At 36.2% G+C, this 16,127-nt stretch overlaps 1 protein-coding gene across 2 annotated transcripts; it reads left to right on the top strand.

Moving 5' to 3' along the window:
• Positions 1 to 1,218: 1,218 nt before the first annotated feature.
• LOC137966011 (transmembrane emp24 domain-containing protein p24beta2-like) lies at positions 1,219 to 7,534 on the top strand. Of its 2 annotated transcripts, XM_068812446.1 has the most exons (6): positions 1,219 to 1,346; positions 2,973 to 3,022; positions 3,594 to 3,803; positions 6,523 to 6,709; positions 6,799 to 6,906; positions 7,098 to 7,534. In XM_068812446.1, exons 3-6 carry the CDS (start codon positions 3,594 to 3,596, stop codon positions 7,229 to 7,231), a joined length of 639 nt encoding a protein of 212 aa, XP_068668547.1. In that variant the 5' UTR covers positions 1,219 to 1,346; positions 2,973 to 3,022; the 3' UTR covers positions 7,232 to 7,534. The 2 variants fall into 2 exon arrangements, with proteins under 2 accessions (XP_068668547.1, XP_068668546.1); XM_068812445.1 differs by lacking the exon at positions 2,973 to 3,022.
• The last annotated feature ends 8,593 nt before the right edge of the window (positions 7,535 to 16,127 follow it).

Below are 16,127 nucleotides of genomic sequence, written 5' to 3' on the forward strand. Positions count from 1 at the left end.
AGTCTAAAGAGAAGGCAAAAAAATCCCATGGGAGGCTTCACCAGAAATGAGGGGATTTTTTTATTTTATTAGCTGACGTGTATGATGACTAAGCATTCCACATAGGATGTCATATCATAGGTAACGATCGCTACTGCTTCATGAAGTGCACTTAGAATTTCTACCTTTGGAAGTGGGTTTTCAATTTTTGAAAATGTGTTTTGGCCTTGTACTCTGAGAGTGAAATTGCAAGTACTTTCACTAGTAAAAATAACCGAAAACCTGTTAGTATATATTATAAGTGGTAAGTGAAAGTGATTTATTCCTAAGAAAAATAAGTTAAACTGAAATCACTCTTTAAGGCTAGTGAATTCACTTTAAATTGTGCTCACTTCTTTTTTCACTTTTGTATATAATAAAAATATATATATTTTTAAATTTATTAAATTAATTATATATAATAAAATACCTTTTTATTTATATAAAATTATTATTTTTAATATTATATTTAAATGACTATTTTAAGAGTAAGAATTTAGATATTTTAAAAGTAATAATTTGATTAAAATTTGGATATTATAAAAGTAGGTATTTGTTTAACCATTTTATTTTATATATTTAACTAAATAAATAATCTTAATTTATTAATTTAAAACAAGTTAAGATATATTTTTGTTTTGTTAAATAAAACTATCTTATAAAATTAAATCTATAAAAAGTAGTTTTGTATAATAAAATACCCTCTTTTTTATTTACATAAATTTATGATTTTTAATATTAATATTTTAAGTGTAAAAATTTAGAAATTAAAAAGTAACAATTTGATTAAACATTCGGTTATTATAAAAGTAAAATTTGTTTAAGTATTTTATTTATATATATTTAATTAAAAAATAAGTTAAAATTATTTTTTAATTATTTATTAATTCAGACAAGTTAAAATCTATCTTTACATATTAATAAAAAAAATTTAAATAAAAACTATCTTATAAAAGGTAAATATATTAGAGTATTTTATTAATAAATTTTTTTATGTACTTTCCACTATCCACTAATACAAAGAATTACAATCCACTATATTTTCTATTACCCACACTAACACAAACAAAAATTCACTTTCACGTAATTCATTTTCAATAGTGCACAAACCTCCCCCTTGGTAAATGGTAAACAATCAAACAAAATATCAATAAAATACTGATATCCCTTCGTTAAATCGCCTATTAGCTTCGTGATCCCGTTTGGCCCGGATTTCAAAGTCCACTGACTGCATTGCTGGCAAAAGAGGACGCCTCCGATCACAGGTCCGTTCTGCCAGTAGACTCAATTGTTGCCCGCAAAAATCGTCTTCATCGTCCTCGACACAGGTAATCCTAATCACTCTGTTTGTTTTACAAATCTCTCTGCAATCACTCTTGCTTTATCTGTGTGTGTGTCATGTCCATAGGTATGTCGATCTTCTACTCTTTCCTTCTATTAATCTCTCTAATTGGGAAGAATAAGAAGGTGATTCGGAAATAAGATTTTGCTGTTGGTCTCTTTCGAAAGTTTGTTTGCTAAAGCTAAGTAGCAAGAAATGAAATTAACAAGTTGGTCACTGATCGGCGAAAAAATGAACCCTCTATTACTTATAATAACCCCTTTGTTCTGTGGTCGTCGATTGAGACAAAAAGATAAAAAAAAAGGGAAATCTGGTAAGAGATATTATTGTTCCTTCTATCTATTAATGATCCTTCTACATGTTATTGATCCTTGGAGATTCGTAAGAAATTAGATGTGAACATTTCACCTGCAGAAGTTCTGGTTTCAACTGTGAAAGAAACTAAATTTTCATTCCAAAAATTACTCAACCAAATTCATCATTTGGTCGTTTAATTAGAGCCTTGGGTAAAGCATAGGATATTCAGCAGAAAAAAAGGGAATCAGGAGAGCATGGGCGGATAATGCCTATTCTGTTTTAGTCTTTAATTGGTAGTCTGTCTTTTTTTCCTTTTTTACTTCCTCTTCCTCTTCGTAATGTTACTAATCTTACTGCTTCAACTGCTCAATTGCTTCAGTTCATTGTCCTACTTGTGATTTATTTTATTTTCAATAAAATCACTTCGACAAATTCTATTGCTTGAAAGAGTGGCACGTCCTTTACAGAAAAAGGAAAAGAAAAGAGTGATACTTTGCATATTGACCCCATCATGCTGTTTTTCTCTCTTAGTTACCATTTTTCATGATGAATTTCTCTTTTGCACTCCCTTTTTCATGTAATCTTGGCCTATCATGTTAGAACTTTTGTGCTGCAACCTTTTCAACAAAAAAGAAGAAGTAATTTCCTGCCAAATTTGATTATTCCTGGAACCATAAAGGTCTAGTGTGCTACAGATAACAGGGACAGATATAGTATATATTGCTAGTGCTGTAGATTGGGCCTTTGCTTTTATATTGTCTGGTCTTGGTTCAAATCTCACTACTGTGTAGGGGTTCGACATTCAAAAAACAAATGGTAGTGCTGAAGATTAGACACATTATGATGTTAACGTCTGATTCTTCATTTGTAATTTGGTTCCTGGTGCTAATAGAATGATAATTTGAGTTCATAGTCACTTTTGTCACTTAGATTTTGTATGCTCATCCATGTGTAAACTTACCTAAAAGAATTTTTTTTACCTAAAAGAATTTTTTTTACTTTTATATATATATTTTAGTTCCTCCATGAAACTAGTATATAAGTCCCAGATTTATATATAGGTTGGTTTATACTTGATGATGAAATTGCTTGAACGAGGCATAACAAAGAGGTTTCTTCAGGATCTCTTCTATAGGATCCTATCGCTGTGCCCTATCTAATGCGACAGGTGCTCTTGTCTGGTTGATGAACTAGGATTGTGTGATCAGTGTATGATTGTCTGTTTAGATTATGGTTCTACTGTTGATTTCTGGGTGTGGAGGATAGTTGTCTGCTGGTTTTAACTGCCTGAGTTGGTTACAATGTTGTCTGACAGGCCACATAAACTATTGAAATATTGAAGAAAAAAAGAGGGTTCTCCAGTTGGTCAGTAATTTCTCTCACACTAAGGGGTAGTCATATTGTATTGCATAAACAATATTCCACACATAATAGTTCTTTGAGTGTGAAGTGGTTTGACGCAAGTGCAGCTGAGTTTGGCTGCACCCAACTATATGAAATACTTTTTCCCTCTTTAATATAATGAAATAACTTTAAGTTGGGTCAACTCAGGGACTATAGCAGAATGTCAAGTACGACTAATATGGTAATGTCAATTGGAGGGAAGGCCCCTCTTTGAAGCCAGTAAATTATAGTTGGCAAGGCCCATTTGAGGTCTAAAGTGATTGTCTTGAACTTTCTAATTGTCAATCATAACCATGAAATTGGTACAGATGGCTTGTACCAATTGCTAATGTTCTACTTGTTTATCTTGCAATTATCTCATTGAGTTGTCAAATTCCTTTATTGCTTTCTTTAGTTGACTTTTCTTTATGTTTTTCTATGGGGATGATACTTTGGCACTAGTTGGTTTTTAGGCAGTGTTATGATTTTGTTTGATAGCTGGAATATGGAGAGTGCACTGGTACGCTAATTTTATATTGTCTTAATTGCGCAGATGGAGTTCTCCACATCAAAATTTGTTAGTATTGCAATTATAGGCCTTTTGTCAAGTTTGCAATTGGCTGTTGGGATTAGATTTGTGATTGACAGGGAGGAATGCTTCTCTCATTCAGTTCCATATGAAGGGGATACAGTTCATGTGTCTTTTGTTGTGATAAAAACTGACACACCATGGCATTATGGCGATGAAGGTGTAGACCTTGTGGTATGTTTTCTCATACCTAAGAAACAATTTAAAAAAAATTTCTATATTTTTTTGTGTTGTTGTTGAGCTTCACTTTTGTTCAATATGATTGGAAGACATCATAAAAGAGGTTGGTGCATTGTTTGACTTTTGCATGACATTGTATTATATCTGTTCATGCATCTAATGTTTATTTATTATGTGGTGGTTTCCATTGAGCGGCATAATTTAAAGTTTACTTATGTGCAACAAAGATCCATTAACGAATTGAAGAGATATTCATGCTCAAACTTTTGAATAATGAATGGAAATAAGTATGTATTCTTATGTGATGAAATGTTTGAACGGTATTTCTAATTCTAAACCATTTAGTAGAGATCCTATAATTACTGGTATAGCTTATTGGGATTGGAAAGTTCAATTCACTGGATGTAGGTGCAGCTATGACTCTTCATGGCTTTCAGCCATCTGGTGTGGAAATATTTACTTTTTCAATATTCTTTTTTTTTTTTTGACAGAGTTGAAGTTATAATTATTTTATTAGTTGTGCAATTTTTAGTAGCAGGTTAAAAAAAAAACTGTATAATAGTCAATCATTTTGTGCTCCAGTGAGGAGCATTGGTGTTTCTCATGACAATACCACATCATCTGCCAAAACCCATGATTTTACATGTCGAAGACCAAAAGTAACTGTGAAGTTGGGTTCAAGGCCCATCCCAAAATCACTAGCCATCTTAGAAAGCCTCTTTCCCAACTTATAAACTCAAGATTTTTGTACTCACTAATCTATGTGGGAGTATTCCTTAACACTCCCCCTCACGTATAGGGCCTCTTTTGTGGCTCTACAAGTGGATAATTTAGGTGTAGGACTACTTTTATGGCTCTACAAGTGGGTAATTTAGGTGTAGGTCCATCCAAAAATGATTAACTATCTTAGGAAGCCTATTTCACAACTAATAAACTCAAGATCTTTGTATTCACTAATCTATGTGGGACTATTCCGTAACAATACCCCATAGTCTTTTTGGAAGAATAGATAAGAAACTTTTTTGTCCATATTATTGCTGACAGTAGCATTGGGCCTTTTGGCTCAGTGACCACTTGGGGGATCTTTCATTTTTAAGGGGGAAACAGAGGGCATTCAACAAGGTGGTCAATGCTCTTTCATATTATTGGTGAAACTCTATTATCTCTTTTTCTTAAGGCAAGGTAGAGTGCTTGGCTGGATTCGGTGCCAAGTATCCCTACTTTGGACATCCCTGCTCTCCAATATGTGACTCATATGGCCATGTTTCTACTGGGCTGAAGTGCAGCAAGTCATTCATATCAAGGCAGTCCTATCCCTCAAGAAAAAAATATCTGGGCAAAAAATCAATTGAGAGTTCCATGGACTTTATATCAGAGAGAATTGGGCAGGGATTGCTGCAATGTTGATCAGCAAGCTACAAGTTAATCAAGAATGACTCCCACCTGGTCTTCATGTCATTAAGATGAATTTCGATAGTAGCTCCTTGGCCAAACCAAACCTGGCCTGGCTGGTTTTGGGGGTAATTTCGGAGACACTGGTGCTATGGTTCTCTTCTATGCTGGCCCTTTTGGAACATCAGGAGGATGCAACTACTGCCAAAACCATGCTCTTCTTAGTGTTTGAAGAATTGCTTCAATTCAGTTTCAATCTTCTCTAATTATTGAAAGCGAGTCTAAAAGTGTCATTAGCTAGTGTACTGAAAAGATGGATCCCCATGGCATCTCCTTCCACTTTTAGAGGAAATTCATGACCTAGCTTCATCTGTTTCCATTTTCTGGCAGCATGTTCACTGCTCTGCCCAGTGGTGGGGCAGATAAACTAGCTCGTGATGGCATTTATCTTTCAGAATTTGTTATTTCTGATTGAGACTTTTAATGCATTTCTTTAGCCTTTGTTTGTTTCCTTTTCTCTTCAGTTTTTTGTACTTTTTGTTTTAAGCTGCGAATTGTCCCAAATGCTGTAATGGGCCAGTCCTTCTACTTCCCCTTCTCTGCAACGAAAATTCTCTCACTTTAAAAAATAAAAAAGCTTTAAAGGCACTCTGTTCAACCATGTCTGGTTGGGCTGGATTATCTGGATTTTCAAAAGCTAGATAGTCTGGCTGTGTTTGGTCTGGTCTGATCTCCTGATCTCAGTCAAACCAGCTGGTTTGGCCTGCTGGACCTGATTGGATTTCAAATCATTGCCAGCTTGTGTTACTGGGTTGATTTCTTTGTACATTAATTACATAGAGATGCTTCTTTCATTTGGTGTGAAAGGAAAAACTATGTGACTTATTTATTTACTTGTTTGGTTCACTGAAACATGATCCCTTTGTGTTTAATGATTATATTGCCTCTTTTACTCATGTGATCATACTTGTGCCTTGTGCTGGTTTCCATGTCCAAGAAGAGTACCTCTTTCTTCTTGTGGAAAGGATATATATTAAGTGCTATGAAAGTTACCTATGTTGAGTTAAAAAAAGAGTTACTTATCTTTAAAGGTTGGTGGAAAGTAATTTTTCCATCTGTATTGGTGGAAGCTAGCTGACCTTCAGATTTTTATTAGAGGAGTATAAGAGTGCTGTTGTTGTTCTAAAATTTCTGAAAATGATGATTTTTCTGTTCACATGCTGAGAGTTTCATACTTTGTCATTATTATCATCTTTCTGCTGTTTGTTGCTGTTTTTTTTTTTTTTTTTTTTTTTCTGATAGACAAATGTGTCATTATCAGGTGAAAGGTCCGTCAGGTGAGCAAATTCACGATTCTCGTGACAAAACCACTGAGAAGTTTGAATTTGTGGTTAGCAATAAAGGTCTTCATCAGTTCTGTTTTACCAATAAATCTCCTTACCATGAGACCATTGACTTTGATATACACGTTGGCCACTTTCAGTACTTTGATGAGCATGCAAAAGACGGTGGGCATCCGACTTCTGATTAGATTTCATTGGTCTGGTTATTGGAAAAATAACCCTCTTAATGGCTGTTATCTCTGAATTCTTTGCAGAGCATTTCAACCCTTTGCTGGAACAAATAGCTAAGTTGGAAGAAGCTCTTTACAATATACAGTTCGAGCAGCATTGGCTGGAGGCTCAAACAGACAGGCAAGCGATAGGTATGTTAACATCTGCTCCTTTATTTGTGATGCTTTACTTTCGTCTCTTGGCTATCTTCTACTTTGGAAGTATCTGATTCATGGAAAAGTTGATGCTGTAACAAATATCAATTGTAGGGATGGACCCAGGTTGGGTGTAGGCAGGTTCCTGAATATCGGACACTGACAAAGTAAAAATGTTTTTTTTTCAGTGAACGAAGGAATGAGTCGAAGGGCACTTCACAAGGCTATTATTGAATCAGGTGCACTTATTGGTGCTAGTGTGCTCCAGGTCTATCTTCTCCGTCGCCTTTTTGAGAGAAAGCTTGGTTCATCTTGGATTTAGGTGTCCAAATCGTAGTTCTACTTTTACTAGGTGGAAAGAACAGCAAAAGAAGCTTTTTATATGGTATCTGTCCGTTATCTAGGATGAAAAGATTTTTAGAGTTTTGTATACTAAATCGACCAGCGTAAAAGGCATGTATCATCTCGAGGGCTGACCAGAAGACTTGATGTTTTACTCTTTTTTTTTAAGACCGTAGGGCATATGAGGGTGAGAGTGCTAGTCAAGTCACTCCAGCAGTAACCTTTCATGGTGCCTAGGAGGGATTAGGCGTTTTGGGTTTCCTAAAATCTCCTTCTTTCTCTCGGCCTTCTCTGTTCTCTCTGCTTTCCTGACTTCTCTCTCGGCGAGCGGAAGCAGAAACTAAAATGAAGAAATTATGTGCCATTCTTTCCGTGATTTCTTCTCTCTAGTCTCTTCCACGCAGTCCGGCCTTCTCATTTTGGGCACGGCCATATGCCCTAGGTAAAGAAACAGGGCAAAGAAAGGGGAACGCTCTCTCCTAATGATTTTCTAGGAGAGTAGCTTCGAGACTGAAATCTCTCTCTAGAAAACTAATGTAATTTTCTATGTAAGAATTTTCAAGGAGATTTTTTAGAAAAATGGAAGAGCACTAATGCTCCCTTGAAATTGGTTCTACCCATAAATGCTTTTCTAACCTTTCTTAGAAAAGGGTACTAACAGGACTTAAGTGACAACACCCATTAAATCACTGTACTAAGAGGACTCTTTTTTGTTCATTTATTCTTTTAACCAACAATTCTTTTTATTTTTTAAGGGCTAAATTTTTTGCAAAGTGGAGTGAAAAATTTGGAGTATGGGACCTTAAGCCTTCGAACGTGTGGGTTCGAGATGATATTCCCATCCATGCTCGAGAAAGCAAGAAATTTCGGCCTCGACCTTCCTTACAATCTTCCTTACTTCAACGAGATCTCTGCAATGAGGGCACACAAAATCGTCCCGTCTTGTTTAATGAATAGGATATTGCTTTGATGCTGGAAATGACAAAACAATCACTTGCAGGATTCCAGTCGAAGTAATCCATTCAGTTCACACTACCTTGCTCTACTCTCTTGAAGCTCTGGAAGATGTAGTGAACTGGGAGAAAATTTTAAAGTTGCCGTCCAGAGATGGGAGCTTCCTGAGTTATCCATCTTCAACTGCATTTGCTTACATGAAAACTGGAGACAAGAAATGCCTCCATTACTTGACTTTTATTGTGAACAGATTCGGTGATCACGGTATGTCTTGTTACATCCTCTTTTATCATGATCACTAATGAAGATTTTGAGCTTTTAAAGACCATTGATTTGTATCAGCACCTGCGCAATATCCAATTGATATATTTGAGCGTGCTTGGTTAGTGGATACTATTCAGAGATTGGGAATTGCTCATCATTTTCAACCAGAAATTTCAAATGCTCTAGATTACTTATATAGGTGAGTGCTTCCATTCCTCAGCATATTGGTGAAGATTTACAAGAAAAAGGGAAGGGAAAAAGGTGGTGCTTCCATTGCACACCAATTGCTCATAGTTCTTTTACAGACATCTAAAGGAAGAAGGTTTCTCATGGGGAAGAGACAATCCAATTCCTGATGTTGACGATTCTAGCATGGCTCTGAGACTACTAAGATTGCATGTTTACCCAATTTCTCCAGGTTTGGTACTTCTGGGTGGATTTGTTCTCATTAACTCCGCTTCAAGAAGAGCTACGCAGAAGAGGAATTGCTTATCCTGTGTTGCTCATGTTTTATGCAGATGCGTTGAATAACTTCAAAGAAAAAGATGGGAACTTTTGTTTTGTAGGTAAGACACATCTAGGGCTAAGTGACATGTTCAACATGTATAGATTCTCTCAAGTGCGCTTCCCTGGGGAGACTATAATGACGGAAGCTCAGGCTTTTGCAGAAGGGTATCTTAAATCATGCCTGAAACAGAAGCACTTACATGACAAGTGGTCATTGAAGAAAGCCTTTCATAAGGAGGTTAGAGCACTCACTATTTCAAGAATTCTGTATGTATCTAACTTGTCTCAATCATTTAGGTAGAACACTCTCTGAAATTCCCATGGAGAATGAATCTTCAAAGACTAGAAGTGAGGGAATACATACAAAACTATGGAGAAAACAATGTGTGGATCTCCAAGACACTTTATTTGTAAGGGTCTCCAATTTGTATAACCCTATAGGATCTAGCAACTACAAGTGATCTAACTAGTAACAAATTACAGGTTGTGCAACGTCAACAACTCAAAGTACTTGGGAGTAGGCAAAATTAGACTACAACCGGCTCCTAACAATCTATCACAGAGAGAGACATGATATCCATAGGTAAGAATTTTTCCCTATAAACTAGGCTTCTAAATTGGGGTGACATGATGATTGAACTGGGGTTTCACAATGATAGATGGAGGAAGAGTTTTGGCTTCTGTGATCCTTTCTTTGAAAGGTCAAGTGCTGCAGAGATATATTCCTCCATTGGTGCAACCATGCATGAAACAGAAATTGCTGCATGTCAAATGGCTTACAGCAAATGCAATTATGTTGAGAACATCATCCAAGATCTCTATATGATCCATGAATCAGTTGAGGACTTGAGGGCATTGTCTCAAGCAGTGGCAGGGTAAGTTTTATCTTTTTTCTTGATTTATTATTAGCAGATTTAGCACTGGACTATCATGAAGTTTTAATCAAATTTTCAAATAGAACTTCCATTGTAATTTTCTATTGAGTTTCAAGTTCATATGCTTGAAGTTTCTTAACCTTTTCCTTAAACAAATAATATTGGTCTCATTTCAACTTCTGAAAATAGGTTTCTTATCTTAGGAAATCTGATCGTTCTAACAGTAATTACCTGGTGCAGATGGGATCCAACTTCTGTACACCACCTCCTGAACGACTAAAATCAGCATTTTGGCTAATGTACAACACATTCAATGAAGTGGCAACTCTAGCTACCAAGGCCCAAGCAAGGGATATGTTTCCTTACTTGCTCAACCTTGTAAGTAAACTTTCTAACTCTTATGGAAAGCAAAACGATAAATTTTCCTTATGCGTCGATTAAAATATTTCATCTAAACCATGATTAAATAATCCTTCAAATGTTCACCTATGTTTTGCCTTATTTGCATTCTCCTTCAATGTTCACCTAGTCACCTCTTTCATAAAAGATGCATCCAAGCAGATGATAGAGACACATACAAGCAATTCACTTGAAGGTATTGATTTACCCACTTTCTTTAAATTTTTTGCAATGCACAGAGGATGAGGCAGGTTGAAGCTTACATGAATCACAGAGAAGAAGGTGACAGAAAACAAGTGCTAACAGTATTGCATGACCGTCTTGGCAATGGGAAAGATGAAGCTGGTATTGGCATGAGAGTCATCCCAGCTATGTTTCTTTTGAGGGAGCATCTACCCAATAATCTTCTCGAAAAACTAGATTATCGGTCAAAGATCAATGATCGACTATCCTTGTTTATCAAACTACTGATAAATACCACTGGAAATGGGGTAAGTGGCCAATTCTAGGCTTACCTGGATATTTTGTCATTGGAGAGCTTAAATGGAACTACTTTTTACGATTGTTACATAAATAAATTTATCTTTTGGTTGGTTTTGTTTCTCTCCTTCTTAGCTCCTCTATATTTTATGCATAAGAAAAGGAAAATAAAACCAAAAGGACCTTTACGTTCAGAAGTTGAAAATAGTTGTACTAAAAAGAATAACTTTCAAAATACTTAGATTGTAATATCGCTTCTATAAGGCTTTTTCTTTGTATGTCATGCTTACAAAGTGTTTTTCTCTTTGCCCAGAGAGACGAATACAATGGATCAGCCACTCCAATATTTAGAAGCTACATCGAAGAAATCTCTCTAGCTTCGAGACTGAAATCTCTCTCTAGAAAACTATGTAATTTTCTACGTCAGAATTTTCAAGGAGATTTTTCAGAAAAATGGAAGAGAACTAATGCTCCCTTGAAATTGGTTCTACCTATAAATGCTTTTCTAACCTTTCTTAGAAAAGGGTACTAACTGGACTTATGTGACAACACCCATTAAATCACTGTACTAAGAGGACTTTTTTTTGTTCATTTATTCTTTTAACCAACAATTCTTTTTATTTTTCAAGGGCTAAAATGTTTGCAAAGTGGGGTGAAAAATTTGGAGTATGGGACCTTAAGCCTTCGAACGTGTGGGTTCGAGATGATATTCCCATCCATGCTTGAGGAAGCGAGAAATTTCGGCCTCGACCTTCCTTACAATCTTCCTTACTTCAACGAGATCTCTGCAATGAGGGCACACAAAATCAAATTGTAGCTTCAGTTCCCATCTTGTTGAATGAATAGTATATTGCTTTCATGCTGGAAATGACAAAAAATCACTTGCAGGATTCCAGTCGAAGTAATCCATTCAGTTCACACTACCTTGCTCTACTCTCTTGAAGCTCTGGAAGATGTAGTGAACTGGAAGAAAATTTTAAAGTTGCAGTCCAGAGATGGGAGCTTCCTGAGTTCTCCATCTTCCACTGCATTTGCTTACATGAAAACTGGAGACAAGAAATGCCTCGATTACTTGACTTTCATTGTGAACAGATTCGGTGATCACGGTATGTCTTGTTACATCCTCTTTTATCGTGATCACTAATGAAGATTCTGAGCTTTTAAAGACCATTGATTTGTATCAGCACCTGCGCAATATCCAATTGATATATTTGAGCGTGCTTGGTTAGTGGATACTATTCAGAGATTGGGGATTGCTCATCATTTTCAACCAGAAATTTCAAATGCTCTAGATTACTTATATAGGTGAGTGCTTCCATTCCTCAGCATATTGGTGAAGATTTACAAGAAAAAGGGAAGGGAAAAAGGTGGTGCTTCCATTGCACACCAATTGCTCATAGTTCTTTTACAGACATCTAAAGGAAGAAGGTTTCTCATGGGGAAGAGACAATCCAATTCCTGATGTTGACGATTCTAGCATGGCTCTGAGGCTACTAAGATTGCATGGTTACCCAATTTCTCCAGGTTTGGTACTTCTGGGTGGATTTGTTCTCATTAACTCCGCTTCAAGAAGACTACACAGAAGAGGAATTGCTTATCCTGTGTTGCTCATATTTTTTGCAGATGCGTTGAATAACTTCAAAGAAAAAGATGGGAACTTCTTTTGTTTTGTAGGGCAGACACATCTAGGGCTAAGTGACATGTTCAACATGTATAGATTCTCTCAAGTGCGCTTCCCTGGGGAGACTATAATGACGGAAGCTCAGGCTTTTGCAGAAGGGTATCTTAAATCATGCCTGAAACAGAAGCACTTACATGACAAGTGGTCATTGAAGAAAGCCTTTCATAAGGAGGTTAGAGCACTCACTATTTCAAGAATTCTGTATGTATCTAACTTGTCTCAATCATTTAGGTAGAACACACTCTGAAATTCCCATGGAGAATGAATCTTCAAAGACTAGAAGTGAGGGAATACATACAAAACTATGGAGAAAACAATGTGTGGATCTCCAAGACACTTTATTTGTAAGGGTCTCCAATTTGTATAACCCTATAGGATCTAGCAACTACAAGTAATCTAACTAGTAACAAATTACAGGTTGTGCAACGTCAACAACTCAAAGTACTTGGGAGTAGGCAAAATTAGACTACAACCGGCTCCTAACAATCTATCACAGAGAGAGACATGATATCCATAGGTAAGAATTTTTCCCTATAAACTAGGCTTCTAAATTGGGGTGACATGATTGAACTGGGGTTTCACAATGATAGATGGAGGAAGAGTTTTGGCTTTTCAGTGATCCTTTCTTTGAAAGGTCAAGTGCTGCAGAGATATATCCCTCCATTGGTGCAACCATGCATGAAACAGAAATTGCTGCATGTCGAATGGCTTACAGCAAATGCAATTATGTTGAGAACATCATCCAAGATCTCTATATGATCCATGAATCAGTTGAGGACTTGAGGGCATTGTCTCAAGCAGCGGCAGGGTAAGTTTTATCTTTTTTCTTCATTTACTATTAGCAGATTTAGCACTGGACTATCATGAAGTTTTAATCAAGTTTTCAATTAGAACTTTCATTGTAATTTTCTATTGAGTTTCAAGTCCATATGCTTGAAGTTTCTTAACCTTTTCCTTAAAAAATTAATATTGGTCTCATTTCAACTTCTGAAAATAGGTTTCCTATCTTAGGAAATCTGATCGTTCTAATAGTAATTACCTGGTGCAGATGGGATCCAACTTCTGTACACCACCTTCCTGAACGACTAAAATCAGCATTTTGGCTAATGTACAACACATTCAATGAAGTGGCAACTCTAGCTACCAAGGCCCAAGCAAGGGATATGTTTCCTTACTTCCTCAACCTTGTAAGTAGACTTTCTAACTCTTATGGAAAGCAAAACGATAAATTCTCCTTATGTGTCGATTAAAATATTTCACCTAAACCATGATTAAATAATCCTTCAAATGTTCACCTATGTTTTGCCTTATTTGCATTCTCCTTCAATGTTCACCTAGTCACCCCTTTCATAAAAGATGCATCCAAGCAGATGATAGATACACATACAAGCAATTCACTTGAAGGTATTGATTTACCCACTTTCTTAAATTTTTTCCAATGCACAGAGGATGAGGCAGGTTGAAGCTTACATGAATCACAGAGAAGAAGGTGACAGAAAACAAGTGCTAACAGTATTGCATGACCATCTTGGCAATGGGAAAGATGAAGCTGGTATTGGCATGAGAGTCATCCCAGCTATGTTTCTTTAGAGGGAGCATCTACCCAATAATCTTCTCGAAAAACTAGATTATCGGTCAAAGATCAATGATCGACTATCCTTGTTTATCAAACTACTGATAAATACCACTGGAAATGGGGTAAGTGGCCAATTCTAGGCTTACCTGGATATTTTGTCATTGGAGAGTTTAAATGGAACTACTTTTTATGATTGTTACATAAATAAATTTATCTTTTGGTTGGTTTTGTTTCTCTCCTTCTTAGCTCCTCTATATTTTATGCATAAGAAAAGGAAAATAAAACCAAAATGACCTTTACGTTCAGAAGTTGAAATAGTTGTACTGAAAAGAATAACTTTCAAAAATACTTAGATTGTAATCTCTTCTATAATGCTTTTTCTTTGTATGTCATGCTATACAAAGTGTTTTTCTCTTTGCCCAGAGACGAATACAATGGATCAGTCACTCCAATATTTAGAAGCTACATGCAAGAAGGAAAAAGAACTGAACAAGAGGTACACGATCATAGTAAAATGGTGGACAATGCTTTTGAAGAGCTGACATAATGAGCATTTAAAGCCAAGTCAAATACCGCATTGTTGTCGGCGTTTAATGTTTGAACATGCAAGAATAACCCACTTCTGCTTTACCAGTAACCCAAGTATGATCCAAAGTGAAATTGCTAATTTTCTAACTCCTGTCTGATTTTGTATATATGTTGTTCACTCCATATGTTGAAGGTGAGAAGATGGGGCATTAATCATGCAATGCAAAAGTTATATACTTGAAAGTACCGATAGCTTAAATCAGGGGTGTTCTATGACCCTGCCTTGTTTTTTTGTGTTAGTGAACTGCATAGGATAAAGGGCGAGAGAGCTATTGCTTACATGTTCTAACTTGTAAGGCAACTAGGGGAATTACTAGGCTAGAGGGGTATGACAAAGAATTCAATTTTTGATAAGTTTACAAAGAATTCAGGTGATTGTAGTCAATTGATTGAATCACTGGACAAGTTTAGTTTGACGCAAACTCTCCTAATGTTAACTTGTCTAAGACTCTACCTTGTTTTTTTGTGTTAGTGAACTGCATAGGATAAAGGGCGAGAGGGCTATTTCTTACATGTTCTAACTTGTAAGGCAATTGGGGGAATTACTAGGCTAGAAGGGTATGAGAAAGAATTCAAAATTTGAAAAGTTTACAAAGAATTCAGGTGATAGTAGTTAATGGATTGAATAACTGTACAAGTTTAGTTTTATGCAAACTCTCCTAATGTTAACTTGTTTAAACATCACGCTACTGCTGCCTCTTGGAAAAAATTTGTCCGTCGCCGCATATCTGAGATTGATCTCCTTGAAGAACACAGGTTCCTTTCTTCTCTTGAATCACTTCTTTGAAATCAATGAAGTCATGATCTTTTAAATCTTCTCAGAAATGAAACTACTCACTAGAAACAGCGAGCAAGATTCAGCTAGCTAACCTAGGGGATGGAAATACAAAAAATTTCCATGCCGCTGCCTCGGCCAACAGGAGAGCTAACCGTATCACCTCTCTCTGTCATGGAGATCAGGTGATCAAGAATAGCCTCTCATGGAGAGTTATAAACTCCAACTTGAGGGGGATGTTGAAAAGCAAATATAGAAGAGTCTTAAATGACTCTTACAACAAGAAGTCTCACAAGAGCCAGAAATAATATGGTGGAGTCTATGAGGAGTCACACAGGAAGAAGTCTCATAGAAGAGTTTACTTGAAAGTATTTTAGTTATGTCAGTCTTCTATTTATGTTCAGTTGTTCAATTGTTTTGGGACTCATCTTTTAGTGTTTAACTGTAGGTGTAACTGGGACAGGGTAGTTTAATTGTAATTGGATTATATTTCTCTATTATAAATAGAGGCTCATTGTACTCAAATTACATTTTAAGTCAAAGAAGTTTTTCTCTTTTCCATAAATTCAACAGGTATACCCATCCATAAAGGATAAGATCCTACCCACCACATTCAGTTTGCTAAGGTCAAAAGTATCTTGTCCACAACAACACTTTATTGAGGGATGCCATTGCTAACCCTAGGTTCTTCTCATTTATGTTTGAGGAGTTCTACATTCTCCATCCCAAGCTTCTAGGATGGATGTGATATGAACCCATGTAAGCAACCCAGACCAT

The sequence above is a fragment of the Aristolochia californica genome, unplaced genomic scaffold, assembly GCF_029961685.1.
Source record: "Aristolochia californica isolate CCGP_79_NKW_82.1479 unplaced genomic scaffold, dmAriCali1.0.hap1 SCAF_5, whole genome shotgun sequence".
In the NCBI taxonomy this organism is placed as follows: Eukaryota; Viridiplantae; Streptophyta; class Magnoliopsida; order Piperales; family Aristolochiaceae; genus Aristolochia; species Aristolochia californica.

Bases quoted from the DNA above. Each gene is read 5' to 3' on its own strand.
- LOC137966011 (XM_068812446.1), top strand. From the start codon at position 3,594: ATGGAGTTCTCCACATCAAAATTTGTTAGTATTGCAATTATAGGCCTT. The intron at 6,710-6,798 runs GTGGGCATCCGA...AATTCTTTGCAG, and splicing joins TGATGAGCATGCAAAAGACG to AGCATTTCAACCCTTTGCTG. The intron at 6,907-7,097 runs GTATGTTAACAT...TTTTTTTTTCAG, and splicing joins AACAGACAGGCAAGCGATAG to TGAACGAAGGAATGAGTCGA.